This window comes from Miniopterus schreibersii (genome assembly GCF_964146895.1).
Source record: "Miniopterus schreibersii genome assembly, chromosome: 2".
In the NCBI taxonomy this organism is placed as follows: domain Eukaryota; kingdom Metazoa; phylum Chordata; class Mammalia; order Chiroptera; family Miniopteridae; genus Miniopterus; species Miniopterus schreibersii.
The window spans coordinates 11,141,354-11,161,271 of record NC_138102.1 but is presented as its reverse complement, the minus strand read 5'-3'; the positions used below and the strand labels follow the sequence as shown (position 1 = coordinate 11,161,271).

At 35.2% G+C, this 19,918-nt stretch overlaps 1 protein-coding gene across 1 annotated transcript in view; it reads left to right on the top strand.

Moving 5' to 3' along the window:
• The window catches only part of MICU3 (mitochondrial calcium uptake family member 3), a 53,032-nt gene that overhangs the window by 25,522 nt on the left and 7,592 nt on the right, over positions 1-19,918 (top strand). Inside the window, exons 5-11 of the mRNA XM_081130731.1 lie at positions 54-101; positions 2,804-2,886; positions 5,340-5,411; positions 8,864-8,902; positions 10,681-10,776; positions 15,197-15,297; positions 15,947-16,118. Of these exons, the coding sequence (XP_080986857.1) occupies positions 54-101; positions 2,804-2,886; positions 5,340-5,411; positions 8,864-8,902; positions 10,681-10,776; positions 15,197-15,297; positions 15,947-16,118 (611 nt within the window). The remainder of the gene's footprint in view (positions 1-53; positions 102-2,803; positions 2,887-5,339; positions 5,412-8,863; positions 8,903-10,680; positions 10,777-15,196; positions 15,298-15,946; positions 16,119-19,918) is intronic.

The window sequence follows — 19,918 nt, the reverse complement described above, 5'->3', positions numbered from 1 at the left end:
GTAGAAAAAGTAATTTTTTTTATATAGCATAACTGGTATTCTTTTTCTTCTAGGTGTGATTTCTTACACAGAATATCTTTTTCTTTTGTGTATTTTAACAAGTAAGTGTATTCATTAAATATATTTCTGGATGCAATTTTTTTTTAAATCAGAATTTTAGAAAGCAAATCTTTCTTAGATTCTCTTACTATTGAAAATCACTGTAGGCCCTGGTTAGTGTGGCTCAGTTGGTTGGGCCATGGAAGATGCTAAGCATGGCATGTCCCAAGTCAAAATATTATCATGGCTTACAGTATAGTAGTAAAATGTTCATAAATTATAAATTTGCTATCGTATATCAATCCCTGCGGTTTAATCTATATGAAAGCCTAAAGGTCAGGTTTAATCTACATGGGAGCCTGAACGTCAGGACTTGTAGTGATTCGTAAATTTCCTGCTACACTCATTTAATCACATTTTCTGCAAGACTAGTGTGGAAGAATGAATCTTTTAACTAGTAGCCCTATCAGAATGCCCATCATACATCCTCAAACAGCCTCACTTTTATCTTCCTCTTATATGCGGCAATTCTTATAAACTATATGAATGGTTTACTAAGGCTTTCAGTTAAATTTCAGTGCGTTTAACGGTGGAACTGTTCTCCAGCCACCTGACCTTTCTATTCCTTTATTCCCACCTCAGAAGTGTGCACTTTCTCCTCCCTCTGCCTTTAGTGCTTTTGCTCAAGATCCTTGTGATCCTTTCTAAACTAGCTCCCTGCCCCATCTCTCCCTTTTATCCCTTTACAGGGTTTTCTTTTCTGCGTAGCACTTGGGGTGTCTGAAAGTATTTGTTTATAGGTTTACATGTTCTTGTCTGTCTCACCACCTTGAGTGGAAGGTCCATAAAGGTAAAGTTTTTTCCCTTTTTTGTCCATTTTTGTATCACGAACAGTGTTTGACACATGGTAGCCTTTAAAACATAGTTGGTGACTGAGTAAAGAAAGACATGAATGAAAGAATATTGTGCCCTGGCCGGTGTGGTTGTTCAGTGGTTAGAGCGTTGGCCCGTTGACTGAAGGGTCCCAGGTTCAGTTCCAGCCAAGGGCACGTACCTCGGTTGTAGGCTCGATCCCCCGCCCTAGTCAAGGCAAGTGCGGGAGGCAACCAATCGATGTGTCTCTCTCACATCGATGTTTCTCTCAATCTCTCTCTCTCTCTCTTCCTTCCACTCTCGCTGAAAAGCAATGGAAAAAATACCATCTGGTAAGGATTAAAAAAAGAAAAAGAATGAAAGAATATCTGCAGCAGAATTTCCCTTTGTGGGGATTTGTGGAGATATATGGAAACAAGATGATGATGACTTGAGTTCAGTTGATGATGAATGCTGCATGAAAATTAGAGGAGCGGGTGCCAAAAAGTATCCCAAAGACTCAGTAAAAAGTTACCTTGTTAGCTAGAGTGACTGTGGATACTAAATTCGAAGTTAAAAGTACCTAAACCAGTAGAGCGATAGGTAAGACTAAAACAGAACTAGTTAAGAAAGCCATGTGTTGAGATGGGACGAGGTATGGTTTAAGGGTGTTGGAAAAACACATATGGTGGTTTTTGCTTACTATGGAAAGGTAAAGACTTTGGGATGCTATAAATCTTTTGGAGTTCAGGACCCCTCTTAGAAACTTCTAGAAGTTTGAATTTTAAAATTATGGATATTGTTTAGATTAGAATCAAGAAAAATGTGAAAAGAGGGCTGGCAGGAGGTGGGTTAGATATTCTGTTACCTGTCTATAGTTTCTTCTCTTTACTTTTTATTATTTTGACTTTATTTTCCCTTCCAAACAATGGTTGTTAGGGCATCCTTTCTCTCTCTGTATTTTCATGGTCTTTTTAAAGCTTAAAACTTGGTCATTAGAGATAGTGTAGCTTTTTCTTTCTTTCTCAAGTGAATAATAATGAAAGTAAATTTAGAATCCTAAAATACATGCAATAAATGAACTTGCATAAAAGATTGGCTTCTATTTCCTTTATTTTCAGAGACAGTTATTACTGGTTAAGAAAGTAGGTCTATGCGCTTCTCTTTTGCTATATTCAAGATTTCACAACAGGTAGTGGCAAGTGTAGCTGTGGGAGGTCCCTTTTTAAACTTTTTGCCAGTCATCTCAAAAGAATAGGTCAAGTGTTTTGTAAAAGGCATGTACACTGAGCTCTTTTAACATGTTCAGGTTTTCTTGTGTCCAAGTTTTCTTTTTTATATTTTAGAAGTGAAAAGAGAGAGAGGATTGAACCTCTTTCTAGATTCACGAAATTAAAGCCTTTCATAGGGTGTGAAAGCCTGTCTCTTTCAGAAAAGTAATTATTCCTTGTATTTTGGGGGTAACTGGTAATTAATTATTTAAGCCTTTTATTTCATTTTTCTGGTTTTGAAGCCTCTAAAAGTTTAAACCCAAATATGTAATCTCTAATGCTTGACATTTATTTTCATAGGTCATTTCCATTATAATTTTCCCCAGAATTTGGACTAGTTTACTGTGTCATATTTATTTTTAGAAGGGAGGTAGCCAAATGTTACTGTCAGTGCAATGCAACAAGTATCACACAATATTTTTAAAGTATATTATCAATTCTGTTACTAAATGTGCTAATATATGAAGCAGACGTGTGTATACTTATATACAACTTTAATTATATTTAACTGATAGTAACATGTTGCTTTCAGTTTCTTGGTTGAAGAAAATATTTCTGTACCAAATATAAATAACTGCTTACAACTAATATGGATTTTATAATTTAAAGCCATTTGCCCAAATACTCTTCTGTCTTTTCAGAGCCACATGCAGGTTTTAGAATAGCTTTCAACATGTTTGACACTGATGGCAATGAGATGGTGGACAAAAAGGAGTTTTTGGTGGTATGTATATTATATGCTAAATTTTATCAGTAGTTAAATATTGTTTCCTTATATTTTGTTTTTGCATTATCTGAAATAGTGTTGTAGAAAAAAGAGTGAAAATTTGATGTCTTCACCTTAATTTAATAAAGAAGTATATTCACATGTACTTTGAATGATTTTTACATTGTAAAAATATAAATTGTATTCCATGTATAAAGATGATCATAGTTGTTTACATATTTTTCTGGAAGTTTGAAATGTGTCGAACATTTTCTGTTGCGTGGACAACAGGCAATCCTGTGGTGTTACATATGCCGTTAGTGCTCCTCCCCTCTCATCACAGGGTTGAGGATAGTTGCTCTTCCTTTTCTCTCTCATCTGTTTCTGCTATATTCCAGTCTTGCTCCCATTTTCCTATTCTCTTCTCCTGCCTCTGACGGAAGGCTGGCCTAAAGAGAGAGGAGTGAGACTGCCTCTCGGTGTTTGTCCTTTGATCTTGCTCACCTGACTGGTGCAGCCTTGGTGCTGGTCTGGCAACGTCATTCATCTTATCCTTCATCTTATCACCCCCACCCTGCCTTCCAGAATTTTTCTAGTTTCTTTTTACCCATGTATTACTGCACCTTCTTCTGTGGCAAAATACCTATTTCATTTTTTTCTCTCCAAAATAGAGATTAATATTAATTTATTCCTTACATTAACACAATCTACCCTTAGCATTTATGTTCAACTCTATGTTTACCTATACTCTCCTAGTAAAAACTAACATATATATAGCCATTTTATTTCCTATTTTTCCTTTGTAACAAGCTACTAAAAAATCCCTCAGAAAACCTCATTACTATTTTATTCAGAGACTGGAACATGGAAGAAAAACTATGAAATCATTTTTTTCCATGGTAGGAAAGAGAAGAGATAAAAATCCTCAACAAAAGCTAATTAGTAACCATTCAAAAGGAGGCAAGTTGAGTACTTACTGGTATCTATCAAAAGGTTCAATCTAATGCCCACGTAGCCCTTGTCCCGTGGTACAGTCCCTGAGCCAAGCCATTGAAGCTGGAGCCATGGAGCACCCCTCACTCTAGTCATTTTCAGGATGGCCAGGAGGTGAGAGTGTTCAGTTTCATTACAAAGACAGAGATATGTTCTTAACATATTTTAGGATTTTCAAAATAGGCCTAGTAATCTAAATAATTATCAGTAGTCTTTCTGTGGCAACACTGCCAAGTTACACCCCACTGACTTAAAGATTGACCTTTGGAACTCAGTCCATTGGAAGTTGCCTGTGTCTTTTGGAATACTGTCCCTTTGTGAAGATGGGAGGTAAAAATGATTATGTAGAACTTTTGTTTCCACTCCAACTCATTAAAGCTGCCCTCTCTTTAAAGCTGTGGCTGTACTGCTGCCCCATGTATGATGTTGGTTGTTTGTAAACAGCAAAGAGTTCTGAAAGCAGAAGGTGGAGTTTGGCTAAGTTATTTGTAGAGGCTTAAAATCTGTGATTCTCGTGCCTATTTACAAAGTGGTTATTAATTACCTTTGCTAAAAAACTTTCCACTAAGAAAAAGCATGGAAATAAATTATGTTAATAAATTGTATTTTGTAATGTATTTTTGTTATTTCATATTTTGGGAGGTAATACATTTTATTTCACTTTCAACTACTGCCATACAAAATGAAATGAAGAATTAAGATAGCTGTTTACATCACACAGACAAGAACAACAGCCTCACCAGAAAACTTAATAGAGATAGGATTAGGCTTCCATTTGTAAAAGAGGATTTTAGAGAGGAAATAATGCCATTTATAATAATGGCTACAGTTATTGAGAAGTTACTATGTAACAGGCAGTGTGCTAAGTAATTACTTGTGGTATTTACTCTGCACAGCATTCATATAAGACCTGTTAGTTATACCTCCATAAAGCCAGAGGGGGGGAAATGTCCTCTAAGGTAAGGCATTATCACTATCTTCGTGATGCGGAAAACAAGCCTTGAATAATTAGAGTAACTTGCTCAAGGGTTTATATGCAGATCCCATGCTCCCACCACAATGCTCAGTTACTGAAAAGACCTTAGAGGTCATCTAGTCCATCTTAATTTAATATAATAAGCAAACTGGAGCCTAGCAAGGGTTAAGTGACCTGTCCACCACCATAAAATTAGTGTGTAACAGAAGATGGACGCAAACCAAAGGCCCTGAGTTCTATTCCAATGTTCTTTATACCCCAGTGGGCTTCATCTCTTTTTATGTGTGTGCTACAAACTCCATGTCTTTGTGTCTTAGAGATAAAATTCTTTCTCTCAGGAAAAAAAATTGGTTTCAGAAAATATATCTATAGTACTTTTAATGTTATTTGTGGATGAAGCTAGCTGTTTTCTTTGTTTTTAGAATGTCCCTAGTATTGGATGGTAGGTAGGTACCCAGAAACTCTTGTTTGATATTTGATTCTTGATTGATTTCCTTTTCAGCTTCAAGAGATATTCAGGAAAAAAAATGAAAAGAGAGAAACTAAAGGAGATGAAGAAAAGCGTGCACTGCTGGTAAGAATAATTTATAGTAGTTAGAGGTGGGCTTTCTACATAAGAATTACTTATGTTGAAAATAATAACTAAAGTCTGTAACTTTGGAGCTGTACCTTTCTTGAAACCTTTCTGAAGTTCTTATGTAGAAAAATTGCTTCAGTATTGATATGCATCGATATCAGTATTTTTATCAAATATTGATATTACACATCTGTATCCATAATTACATTCATGAAATCATTTTTATTCATATTGTTGTTATCCATGAGATTTGATTAATCCAGATTAATACAGATCATTATGCATATAAAATTTAAAGGTGAATTGCAAAGATTTAATTACACATGTGAGTGAATTTAGTGGTACTATAACAATATGAATGTTGAAGCAAAAACAGGGAAATAATGTTATTTTGCATTCTTAGAAGTATGTATTATAGATTCTTCTTCTGGGGTGTTGATTTCTTCTTACAGTGAAGGTAGAATTAAGCAACATTTCACTCCATTTTCCTACTTTTGCTTGCCCCAAATTTTTCAACCTGACAACATCCCAGGTTCACATAAAAAAAAAATAACAGGTACAGGTACTGAGACCTTACTACCAGGCACTATACTAGATGCTTCACATGCAATTTCTCATTTAATCTACCCAGCAGTTCTCTTATTATCTGTAATTATAGATACAGAAACAGATAGTTGGAAAGGTTAAATATCTTGTTCAAAATTGCATAGCTATTAAATGGCAAAGCCAAAATTTGAACCCATGGCTGGCCAACTCCAAAATCTACACTTTTACTCACTATAGCATATTTCTTCATCTAGTACTTAGATAGCAGAAACATGGTGAATTTTGTTGGCATGTAAATAATTTTTTCATTTGCAAATTAGTGACTTGCGTTGGTCTACCAGGAATTCAAATAATTAACTTCAGAGAGTTACAAGATTTTTATTCTCATTGTTATAAGTATATGTGTCAGATTTTGGTTTTGTTTTTTAAATCCTCACTGGAAGATATGTTTACTGATTTGAGAGAGAGGAAGGAGACAGAGAGTGAGAGAAACAACGATTGGTTCCCTCTCGCATGTACCTGACTGGCGATCAAACATGCAACCTAGGTATGTGCCCTGACTAGGAATCAAACCTGCAACCTTTGTGGTGTCCAGGGACAGTGCTCCAACCACCAAGCCACCCGGCTGGGGCTATGTATTAGTTTTTTAAAAAACATATATTATTTGTAGAGGATGGGTGCCATATTCAATCCCAGTAGATTTATAAAGTGTGTATTTATATTTATATTAATAAAAGCAGATTATTGGGATTATGCAATACATATTATTTCATGGGATGTTTGACTGCTATGTCAGTATCTATCGACCCACCCCCAATATACTAACTGACAAAACTTATGGAAAGCCCTCTTTAAAAAATCAAAGCATTGATTACAATGTCAGCCAAGTATTAAAGGGGTAGTAAGAGTTCTCTAATTCAGGTCTCATGGTTTTCAAATTGTGATCAATAAATCCTATATGAATTAGCCCCATAAACGCAATTTTTTAGAGTCTTAGCAAATAACACTAGAGAATTAAATACCTTCATAAATTTTATTTCCTGTAGATAATATATTGAAAGAGTAAACAATTATTTTAATTTTGATATATTAGTAGCTATAATTGACTGGATAGACAAGTTAAAATATCATTTAGGAGATTGAATTATGCTAATTAATCATGATACACCTTATTGATAAAGTAAATCATATTTTAGTGGATAGCAATTTAAATGTATTATTTATTTGTTTATTTATACTACTTCCAGAAAGGACTTATGGATCTTCCAGTCAAAGTACAATAGATACTATTATAATCATTAACATTTACTAAAATATATAAGTCTAGTAACAGAGGGATAGAGGAAAGAGAAATAATAGCAGACAACTCAAATTGGGAAAACCTAGGGTCAGCACAAAACTTGGCTCTGAACTTCATTGTATCCCAGGTAAGGTAAATTTAATAGTGACTTAATGTAATTAGTCTGTAATAGTGACATAGTAAAACATCATTAACTTGGATTAGTTAGGGAAAGTGTATCTGAATTATGAAATCTAAATTATATCAGCATACCCAAAATTGTATTATTTTATATGCCTATTGATCGGTGAAGCATTCCCTAACAGCTCTATGGGGAAGGAGACTTATTTTAAAGAACAAGTAAAAATTAGTTAGAAGTAGTATATAACTTATTTCTATGTAAAGGAATGCATGCTAAAATCATTGATCTCTATGGAGACCTCACATGTATTTATCTTACATAGTTTAATTAGTGCTCGTGAAATCTCATTTACCTAATTTAGCTATGAGACTATTTCTTAAAACAGCCTTAGCCCTCTATGACAATACAGCTCTCTACAAATGTTTGTTACAGTGTTTAATGACAGTTAGTGGTAACTTACTAATATTTGTCACATTTTAAATAATGCAAATATGAACTAATGAGATTTTTTAGTTTTGAAGCAATTAAATTTTAGTTTATAGTGAAAATATATGGATTATATCAGAGAGACAGCATAGCACAGGCTCAGGAGCCAGATTTTCAGGGTTTGAATATTAGCGCTGCCCTTCATTACCTGGGTAACCTTGAAAAAGGTTTTTAACATCTCTGTGGCTCAGTTTTTTCATTTTTACAAAGGGGATCAGAGGAGTAATGATCACATGTGATTGTTGTGGGGTATTTGTAAATGAGCTAAAACATGTATCCACTTAGCAGTATGTGAGATAAACACTCAAAAAGGAATTAGTAGAACACGTAGCTACTTGAACTGAATATTTACATACCCAAATCAAAATTAAAACCAAATTTAAAAATATTTACATGCCAAATAAAATTAACTATGCTTCAGAGGGAGAGCAGAAATGAACACAACATTTCTTGGGACACTCATGTGCTAAGCTCTGTGCTATAACTATTATAAATTTTACTTCCATTTGGTCCTCATTATGTTTCTCTCAGGTAAGTACCATACCTGTTTTACAGATGAGAAAACAATCAGACTTATTGACTTGCCTAAGGTCATGGCACTAATAAGGGCAGGACAAAATTCCATCACAGGTCTCATACCATTTCCACTGCCATGATGCTACATTTAGATTTCCCCTCTGTGGCATATAGAATTGCTGAAGTATATCTAAATAAAATTGCATGCTTTGGAGGAATGTTACAACTTTCTCTATCAGAAAATGAAAATGGTTGGAATGGGCACAGATTCATTTAATGTTTTAATTATATGAGATTTTTTAAACTTTGCTACTCATCTTTAACATTTATCCCACTTGTGTGTGTGCTCTATATAGAATGTAGCATAATGATTTGCCCTTCTAATTGATTATTTTGTCGTCTTTTTCTTTTTTTCTTTTGCAATACTTGGGTTCATTCTGAAATTTGACACCTCATTTGGCCCTTTGTGCTCTATGTCAGCGTCTTCAACTGTATGGATACCATTCACCTACTAATAGTGTATGTACAATACTTTCAATGTTCTTTATGTGAATAGCCCTCACCTGATATACTTGATAATGTTATTTCATTCTATAAAGCTGTATCTGCTACTGAAAATGTTTAGCAATTTATTGAATATAATAAGATGCAACCAAGTCAAAATGTTTTATTTCCTTCCTAGATTTATGAGAATAAAATTTACAGAGTAATTGTATATCTTTAACTTTAGATTAAAATAAAGAAAAGTGAGTGAACAACAACTCTCGTAAACAATTGAAATTTTATAATTTTCAGCAGTATTTAAAGAATAAAATACAAATTATGGAACAGATTTTCAAACTGTGCTCCTGCAAACACAGGTATTTTAAGAACTAGATCTACATATCTGATATACATTATTTTCTCAATTCTAATACAGAGGTATGTTAATGGATAGACTTTTCTTAGTTTTCAGTATTTCTTCCAAATTTTTTTCTAAAACCTTTGATGCCTGCCTATTGCCAATGATATATACAAAAGTCTGGTATAAGATGACATTAGATATGTTTAATATATGAATGTATCATGATGTTTCTCAAAGAGGGTTATGAGTTTCAGACTCCTCCTCACAAAGTTGGGAGTTCTGTAAATGATATTCCACATGTACTCTTTTTTTTTTTTTAATATAATTTTATTGATTTCAGAGAGAGGAAGGGAAGAGGGAAAGAGAGAGATAGAAACATCATTGATGAGAGAGTCATTGATCGGCTGCCTCCTGCACGCCCCTGGTGCGGATCGAGCCTGCATCCCGGGCCTGTGCCCTGACCCGGAATCAAACCACGATCTCCTGGATCCTAGGTTGATGCTCAACCACTGAGCCGCGCCCGGCTGGGCTGGGTTATAATTTTATTAGTGGCGTTGGACTTTTAAAAATTAACACACACGAATAGAAGTTCTCTCATCATCAGCCTCTCACTTCTAAGTGTACCATGCAGCGTCATCTTCTCACGATAACCAGAAAAACACCAAGCCCGAGAACCTGCGAGGCCTTCCCTCTTAAATCAGGACAGAAATGTGCATTTAACTGTCTTTGAGCCTATAAACTCGTGAGCTTGTAGTTCTGCGTTTTCATATGGAGATTAGACTATACTTCTTAGTTGATATGGCCTTCTTCAGACCCGCCAGTGCCGAGGTAGGAGCCTGCCTTCTGTCCTCCTAGCAGAGCAGAAAGTACCTTGTCTGTTCACAACAGACACACCTATCAGATCCCTGCGTAGCTTTGAGTAGTTTGACTTAAACTGGCTTATTTCTTTTTGACAAGTTTTGAATGACTTTAAATTTTGTTTCTCTAAAGTGTGGATATGGTCATTTTGATTCTTTGATGCATTAACACAATGTATGCTAGCCAACAATAATTCATTTTTAAATTAATCGTGATTTTAATTAGTTGCTACAAAGTTCCCCAGCTCTTCTACAAGTGAATTTACTTCACATTAGGTGTGAATGAAATTTTTTTTTCACACTTTCTTAGAAGTTATGCATGTTTCAGTAGAAGGGCGTGGGGGAGGGGGTGAAGACTATGATTCTTTTTGACAAAGCCACATTGTACTTAGAAAGAGTGGTTATATACCATTACACCTTTGAAAATACCCTGGGTTTACCAGCAATGTAATAGAATACTGTTGTGTGCAGCAGAAAACAAAAAAGGGAAGCTAATGTGTTTTCCTTTCTTGGATAGGAGAGATTTAAAGTGTATAAATTATCATTCTTTATGACTGTTCTTTAGATTTCAGTTGTGCTTCTTAAAACTCCTACAGGTACTTAAAACAGATGCCGAGGAACTTGTCTCCAGAAGCTATTGGGATACACTGAGACGGAACACAAGCCAAGCACTCTTCTCAGACCTCGCAGAGGTATAATTAAACCCTAACCATGTCGTCGTACTGCTTCCCATTTTGTTAATCTCATCCTCATTTCATTTTAGTTGTAATAATGGAACCAAAAATATATTTTACATTTTTCCTTCTTCCAGTAAAGCTATAGTTTCTGTATACAAGTGGTGTGTTTGAATATGTCAGCTGTGCGGCAGAGGCTGCAAGGTCACCTGTAATAGCCTCTGTTAAATTAACTTGCTTGTTGTAGAAAACACAACTTTCCAACTTAATTAAGAGGAAACTGTTATTTTTAACTTAAGGATCACTTTCAGAAAATTTGAAAATACTATTTTAGAGTTTCACAGATTCTAACCTTATAACTTGAAATGTTATATGAAACGATGAAACTTTTAACTTCGGTAAAAGATCTCTAATGCTTTAGAGTTAACAGTAGATTTAAAAAATTAAATTTTCTAATAGTAAGAGAGTAGCTTAGTGTAGAGCAGGTGTGGTAGGAGCAGTCAGTCAAGGAAAGGAAGGACATTCACCTTGACATTGTTTAGGATTGCCAGTGCACGGAAAATAAAAAGTAGACTGACCGTTATTCATGCTATTTTGGAATTTTATAGAGAGACACACCTTATTGCTGCACTCAGATTGCCCCCACCACCCACTCTGATTATACTGCTGTTAATAGGGATTTGTCATTTTAAACAATGGGCTATGTCTTGTAGATTAAACACTGTTTTATGGGGGTTTTATAAGAATCTTTTTTTTATCGATTTGAGAAAGAGAGAATCATCGATTTGTTGTTTCACTTATCTATGCATTCATTGGTTGATTCTTGTTTGTGACCTGACCAGGGATCTAACCTGCAACGCTGGCATATCGGGGCAATACTCTAACCCACTGAGCTACTCGGCCAGGGCTTATTTTATGTTTTCTATTAAGAATTTTTAAGAACTTTTTTTGAGATGATTATCAGTCTTACCACAAAGGACTTTTCAGTAAATACTAAGAGATATATTTTTCATTAGCTTTTTCTTTGTAAAGTTGGTTTCTCATTTCTTTTTCTAAAGTTTGACTTTTAAAAGTTATACCTAAAAATATCTAGAGAAGTAAACTGAATCAGGTGTAATTTCTGTTATTTATATATACAGTGTTACTCAGTTGCCACCTCTGGACTAAGGCAAACACTTAGAAATGCTCAGTTTTTGTCAATTGTACTCAGTTTTAAAATCCCAAAACAAATAAAGCATTTTCCCTATCTCTAATCTGTGCTTGATATATCAATATGATATAATTATGATGAGCAATTAATCTTTTAAAATTACCTTTTAAATTTGAGCTGTTTTTAGGCATGAAGTGGTAATAAATGCTCCATGTACAGATAATTTAGAGGTGCTTAATTCTGTGATCATCTGTGCAGGCACACATTGGAAGTGCTTAGTTCTGTGATCATGTGTGCAGGCACAAAGTAACGACACTACGGTGAGCCTTTATTTGTCACTGCCTAAAAGTAAGAGCAACTTGGGACACTGCCCTTCATGTCCCTACAAGCCACTGTGGCCTCTCTTCCAGTTAAGTCCTGTCACTGTTGTCTCTGTCCATACTAGACTGTCCACCTCACAACCTCAAAACTATTTTTAATATCTCATTCTGCTAGAAATTCTCACAGTTAGAAACAATCTGTTAATTAGATGTTGAATTTAATTATATCCTAGGAGGTTTAATATCAGAAGACCAGTCAGCTCTTATATACACTCAAAGATTATAAATGATGATAGGATCTTTTGACGATATTTATCACTCTGTCAGAGGTGTGCTGGAGCTCGCTTTTTGGGGGTTCCCACAGTTAATTCTGTACATCTCTTCCCAGCTCATCATTCTGTTAAGTTCCACTGGCACTTTGAGAGTGCCCCTGATAGGAGTATTAATACCATAGAAATGGCAAAACTCTACAAATCAGGCTTTTTCCCCATGAGAGCCAGCGCACGAGCACACTATTGGCTGCAGCCAATGACACTCTGATTATAAAATGCTAAATTAATTAATGAATTGATTCAAACATCATGAAAGTAAATCTGATGGAGAAGAGAAAGTAGAAAAGAAAAAGAAGAAAACAAAACCTACTGTATTCCAAAGGAAAATGATCATTTGGGAATTATCTCTGTTACCACCCTCCACATTAGAGATGATAACTGAGAATTAACTATGGTTAAGTTACAAGGCATTCTGATTCCTTCTTATAGGTTACTGCTGACACCAGTGTGACATTGAATTGTTTACAGTGTCAGTATTTCAGGATTCAAATTGGTTCAGAAAGAAGGCTTAGAAATCTATTTGTATTTCTTTGTTTCTTATATATTTAAAATGTAAATATTGAGGTAAGCATTTTTCTTCAAATATTGTAGGTAAATTTGAGACTAGCCTTTCATATTCTTCTGCCAGAGCTGTTTCTAACAATAGATGTTTTTCAGTTATAGTAAAACCACATTATAATGAAAATTTAATATGCCACAGCAGACACCACTTTCTAAACAAAATGTTGATAATAAATTTATAGTATAGTATAAGCTTCTCTAAAACAACTGTTGAATACAGTCTGAGTACCAGAAGTATAAAAACTATTTTGAGTTTTATAGATGAAATTAAAAGCTTTTTTGTTTGCTTTAAACTTTACTTGTCATTAATAAATTTCAATAGTTTATTCAGAACCTTTGCCAACAGGCCCTTGGATAGAGCTTGATAAGATTATCACATTGTAATCAATAAAAATATGTTGAAAGAATATCCTTAAAACCCTTTAATACTTTGACATATTTTTATTTTACACATATTTACTAATTAGTTTATTTCCTTTTTGATGAAATCATTTAAAGTAAATTTTAATCAAAACAAAGTTAGATAATGGCTGTCATGTAAATGACCTGTGGGGTTCTTTTGGGTCAGTTTCTTGCTTTGTTATGAAAACACCTGAATTCATTTTATTTTAACAATGAGCACAAGAATCAAAGGGATGGAGGCTCTATTTTTGTCCCAGCCGTCCTGTGATGTAAGTTATATAACACTGTCAGGACACCAAGGACTCAGGTGTAGTTTTCTGTTTCAGTGCAGGGGGGAGTTTTCACCATGCCCATTTTCTAATTTTTTTCTCTAATGTCAAACTTTTACTTATGCCTCTGTGGGTCTGGATTATCTGGATAAGTGCAACCTAAGTCTAATAAGATTTTCACGATGAAAGACTGTAAATGAAGATCTGCTCTGCTCCATAGGCATGAGAAAAACTGGCTGAATGAGGTCATTATTTAGAACCTGTGTAAAACAAAGCCATCTTATTCCAGTGTATTAGGTCTTGAGGTAAAGCACATCACAGCACTGGAGAAAGCATTCCATAATTCTGTGATCTGACTTCATTTTTGGTGTTCCTGTAACTTCTCATTTTAAAGCATTTTTTTTTTCCGATCTACATAATATACATATGTAGTTTCAGTAACAAAGAAGTAAAAGTGTACCACGTAAAAATCTTTTTTAATTTTGCATTAAGCTTCAACATTATCTTTTCTATCTTATCTAGGTCCTGAATTTCTAAGATAGGTATGAGTTAATGGCCAACTGAAGAAGGAAGGAAAGGGAATGGAAGGGGAGGGAGGGAGGGAAAAGAAAGGAAAAATCTACAAAGCTACATAAAAGTAAAGCATGAAGATTTTCCATAGGCCATTGAACTTTATAAGGACTGTAGCTAAGCTATTTTAAGAATACATTGTTGGAACTTGGTTTATCAAGTTGAATGAAAGGAAAACCCTCTGGAATTTTTCAAAAAATGATGTAAGACTTTTCTTTGAAAAAAAATTATAGATGATGTAAATTCCAAAGTAATGCTACTGTAGTTTCTCTTTCAAATTATAGTATCTTCTACCTAAAATACCATAAATAAGGAATACAATAGAAAGGTATCATGGTTAAAGGAAGTTATTTAGTAAAGCTTGAGACCATTCCTTTGTCAGCCCCATATGTTCAATACATCTGAAGAATTTACCTCTTTTGAACATCCTAAAAAAAAAAAATGATTTTTCAGGTTAAGAAAATTCATACTATAAATTACTTAAGTAAAACTACAATTTTTAGATGATTACTAAAAGAGTTAAACTATTTTAGATAATTTAAAATATAGATACCCTATATGCATAATTTAAGGTAGAAAACTTCCTAAAATATATAATCATATCTTTAAAAATTTCTGAGGATGAAGATAGGTTTTATTCATATTTCTATTTTCTAATGTTGAACTTCATTTTAACTGTAATGGCATTTATTAATACAGCCTTATACTTTTCATTCTAATGTTACTATATTTGTGTTCAGATATTTATGTGTTGATAAATTCTTTGAGGGATATTGGGCATCTTTATTCTGTTTGCTTATTGCAGCTAACCTTTAAATTGTGATTTTTTTAAAGCGTGTTGATGACATTACGAGCTTAGTAACAGATACTACACTCCTTGTACACTTTTTTGGAAAGAAAGGCAAAGCTGAGCTCAACTTTGAAGATTTTTACAGGTGAGCCTAATTTTTATATTTGTATTGAAGAAAATGTTAACATGCTAAAGCCAGAAAGGTCTTTAGAATTACCTAGTTCAGTGATGCCTTTTTGTTGCTTTCATCTTAACTAAAGGTACTATGTTTAACAAATACCCACTTCTGTCAGTACCTGTATAGCAGTGGTTTTATCAAGTATAATAGGAAGTTACTGAAAAATAAAAAATCTCTGGATATCTGGATTGTTTTTTTAAAGAAAATTTATCTTCATTGATTTCAGAGAGAGGAAGGGAGAGGGAGAGAGAGACAGAAACATCAATGATGAGAGTCATTGACCGGCTGTCTCCTGCATGCCCCCCACTGGGGATTGAGCCCGCAACCCAGGCATGTGCCCTGACCGGGAATCAAACCTTGATCTCCTGGATCCTAGGTCAGTGCCCAGTCGCTGAGCCACATCTACTGGGCTGGATTGTTATTTCCTACTCATTCATAAGCATTGCAGTCAACCCTAGACACCACACGTTAAGTCCTTTAGGCTCATCACTACCCTGCAGGGATTGTGGTTAGCCCCATTTTACAGATGAGGCAGCCAAAGCCCTGTGAGGCTGAGTGCCACCTCTTATCTCACTCTTCATTTATCTTACTCATTCTTTGTCTATTTTTGTCACAGATTCATGGATAACCTGCAAACAGAAGTTCTGGAAATAGAATTCCTTTCCTATTCTAACGGGATGAATACCATCAGCGAAGAAGATTTTGCTCATATTCTCCTACGATATACGAATGTGGAAAATACGTCGGTATTTTTGGAAAATGTGCGTTACAGTATAGCTGAAGAAAAGGTACTAATCCCCCATCTTTATTTTGTTATGTGTGTTACTGTGATTACATAGGCTTATAAAACATGTTGTCCTTTGTTAGTACTTTGCTCCTTTGTGGATTAGTAGATACTTTGGATATATTTTATTTTTTTCCTATGTGTCCTAATTGTTGTGGCTAAATTTAAAAAATTGATTAATTTAAAATTCTGGGTAGATATTCATATTTTTCTTAGATGTGCTAAAAACCCTTAAGGTTGTTAACAGTTGTTTTACTCTGATTATGAATACCATTTTTCAAGAGAATTCTGCTGAGCTTTATGCTTTGGCTAATACATAAACATCACCTCATATAGAGCAGTTTATACAGTTTATATTGACATCGTGTCAGTCACACTTTGCTCATTTCTATAACATCCTTAGTAAAAGATCATTCAGAGATGGCCATTGATGAGTGAGTGATCTTATCAGCAGTTGAAGTGAGGTTTTTCAAAGAGTTTGGATGCATCAGTGGTTAAGAACCTGGAACAACTGATTGTCTATTTGTTTAGTAGCAAGTGTTTTGTCAGCAATTCTTCGAAGTTGTGCATTATCTAGTGGTATTTGAATGCATCATTGCAACCAAATAGAACTGGTGCTACAAGTACCCCTTCAAGCATGGGATGTTTTAGATATATTGCCTTCTATTTGTGTTTGTGGAGGGATCAAGTTAATCTATCAAAAAAAACTTTGCAAATAGTTTGACTTTGTTTAAAATAGGAACTCGGTGACAGTGCTAACAGTTCTCCATATCCCCTAAGGAATGAGAAAAAACGACAATGCATTTGGCCATTAGTTTTACATAATCTCTTAATTAGGAGTCTTTTATCAGTTTTACATGTTAAACTGAATTTTTCCAATTCATAGACACTTCTGTAAAAATAAATATTGGAAATTGTACTATGTCAAACTACTAGGGTATTTTTAAGGCCTTAAAGAATCTGCTTTTTCAAAATTCTTCTATATTATGGAAACTTACAGAAATCTGAAACTCAGAAAATTTAATTCCCTGGTGAAAGGTGGATGGAAGTTAGTATTGTTTTTGGAACTATTTTTCCCATCTACAGTTATTTCAAAATAAAAAGTATTCTTTTAAGTTAAATTCAGCTTCTGGAAACTTCTAATTGATAGAGGCATCATAAACACTACAAATCGTTAAAGTAAGAAGGGGAAATTTTGGCGAATGAACCAGCATTGATTCTAATTGATTTTTTGGTACTATCTCATCAATCCTTAAAACATCTTCCCGATACTGACATCTTTCTTTTAGAAAAGGGGAAGCTGAGGCTCTTGGGTACTTAGACACTTGCCCAAGGATTCAAACCCAGGACCCTAAGCCAGTGATACTGCTATCACACCCCACTTATGTCTTTCCCTTTCTTTCACTCTCATCCCTTCTCTCCAAAAGAATGACAACTAGTACTGCTTGAATAGCACGTTGCATTTCTAAAATCCTCAAGTTCCATTCGTTTATGTAGCAGGCACGAAATCACCTATATCAAGTGACTAGATAAGCAGTATCCTTCTCTCATGGAAGTGCTTAGTGGAGAGAGACAGTAAACAAGTAGGCAAAAAAAACTAAACGACGTATTTTCAGATACTGATAAATATTATGAAGAGGACCCAAAGTCCTAGAGAGTAGAAAAGATGTACTGTTATGGAAAGCTGTTCTAAACACGTAGCTTTGCCGAAAGACTATGAGAAAAGAGCTGTGCAAAGATCTGGATGAGCAGCATTGTGGGCAGAGGAAACAGCAAATACCAAAGTTTGCCAACCTCACCTTAGAGCATAGGCGTCATGTTCATTCATTCAGCAAGTATTTATTCAGCAAGCGTTTGCTGTCCACTGAGACACTCAAATGTGATCTGACTCATGTGCCAGACAGACGTGACCCGATATTTCAAAAGACCATCTTGGCTAGTACAGAATAGACTTTAGTTGGCCCAGCTTTGAAAGAAAGAGACAAATTAGGATGTTATAGGAGTGCAGAAAAGAGATGCATGGATTGGACCAGAGTCAAAGTAGGGAAAAGTTGTCAGACATTGGGTCATTTAAAAAGTGGAGTTGATAGAACTTGTTGCTAGATTCGTCTTCAATATGAAGGAAAAAGAGGAATCAGGAATTCCTCCTAGGTCTTGGCCTGAACCACCAGGTGAAACTGGTGCCACTTACTGAGCTAATAAGACTATAAGTTCAGGGTTAGGAAAGAATCAGTTGTTTTATTTTGGATAAGTTAAGTCTGAGATTCCAATGAGATATCTAAGTGAAGGAATTCTGCAGGCAGCTGGATATTTGACTCTAGCATTCAGAGGCTCAATCAGGACTACTCTTTAGTGTGCAGACCTCCAAACTGTGTCTCCAGCTGAACCTTCCTCCCTGAACTTCAGATTTTCGCATTGTACTGCCCAGTCCACATCTCCGCTTGGGTGTCCCATGGACAGCTCAGGCTCAGTAGCTGCAAAACAAAACTGATCGTCCCAAGAAATCTGGCTGCACACGTCACCTTCCCCGCTTCAATGTGTGGAACCCCATCTTCTTGGCTGTTGCAGCCAAAGTCCCTGACTCCTCCCCTGCACATTGTACACAAATCCTCAAATCCTCTTGACGCCACCTCTGTCAGAATTTGACCACTTGTCATCTCCACTGCTGACACCCTGTTTTTCACTTCAACCAGCATTAACCTGTCACCCTGAGACAGAGGCTGTTGCTGTGGCAGCTGGTCACAGCGTTCACTGATTCAGAACCAGAGCAGTGACCAGTTTCCCTGGCAACAAGCTCTCCACAGCAGGACAAACCCTTTCTGGCTCAGTGTCCCTAATTGATTCAAATGGTCCTCTTTGGAAAACATGACAAGTGGGATTGGGTCACAAAGCAGAGTTCAGGTTTGGAGTTAGCCAACCCTGAATATAAGGAAAGAGAAAGAAAAATGTGAAGAGAAAAGACAGTGAGGGTTCTCCTTGAAAAAAGAGAGATATTATAATTGAAGTGGAAATAACATATACCAAAATTTGTTCTTATTATTTTGATAAAAAATTGATAATAAATATTATTTTGATAATAAACCACTTAATCAGAAGTTGGCTTATATGAAATAGACTCTTCTGGTTCTTTCCCTAGCTTTCCAGAGCTGCCTTGTTAGTTTCCCTTCCCCTACATTCAGGTCTGAATCTGGTAAGCCTAGGCTCTTGGCCTTCTGCTCTTTTTGGTTTACTTTTCCTTTCAATTACTTAAATTTTATGGAGGAGAACACATTAATTAAATGCAGCTCTGCATGTCCAAATTTGTATTATCTGAGATATGTGGTGTTTATTTTAAATAACTTTCCTGTTTCATTCAAGTAATCGTAGGGTGGCAATAATTTCAGTTTTGTGTAAATGACACTCTAGAGTCCTGTCTGTGATCCCACCCCAAGCCCTGTGTGGGGCCTTCCAGAGCTGTATGTACAGTCACTGTGCTTCCTCCTACTGTGCTGGCCGCACTGTCATGGCAGGATCAAATATAAGTACACTACTGTTGGCTTATTTTGATTTTGCATTGTCGTTATAAAGACATTAATGACAGTAATACAATGCTGAATTACATTTAAGGAGTACATGTACAGCGGAAACTTTTTTTAGGAGTTTTTGTGGGGTTTTTTAACTCTTCTTTTTATCTTCATCATCCCATTTACATTCAGGGTTTAAAAATTTAGGCCTGAAATACAGAATTTTCAGAATTGAAGCTTTTCTGTCCATTTTTTATTGCAGCAATTTTTTGTAGCTTTGTGCTGATATGACAGTATTTTG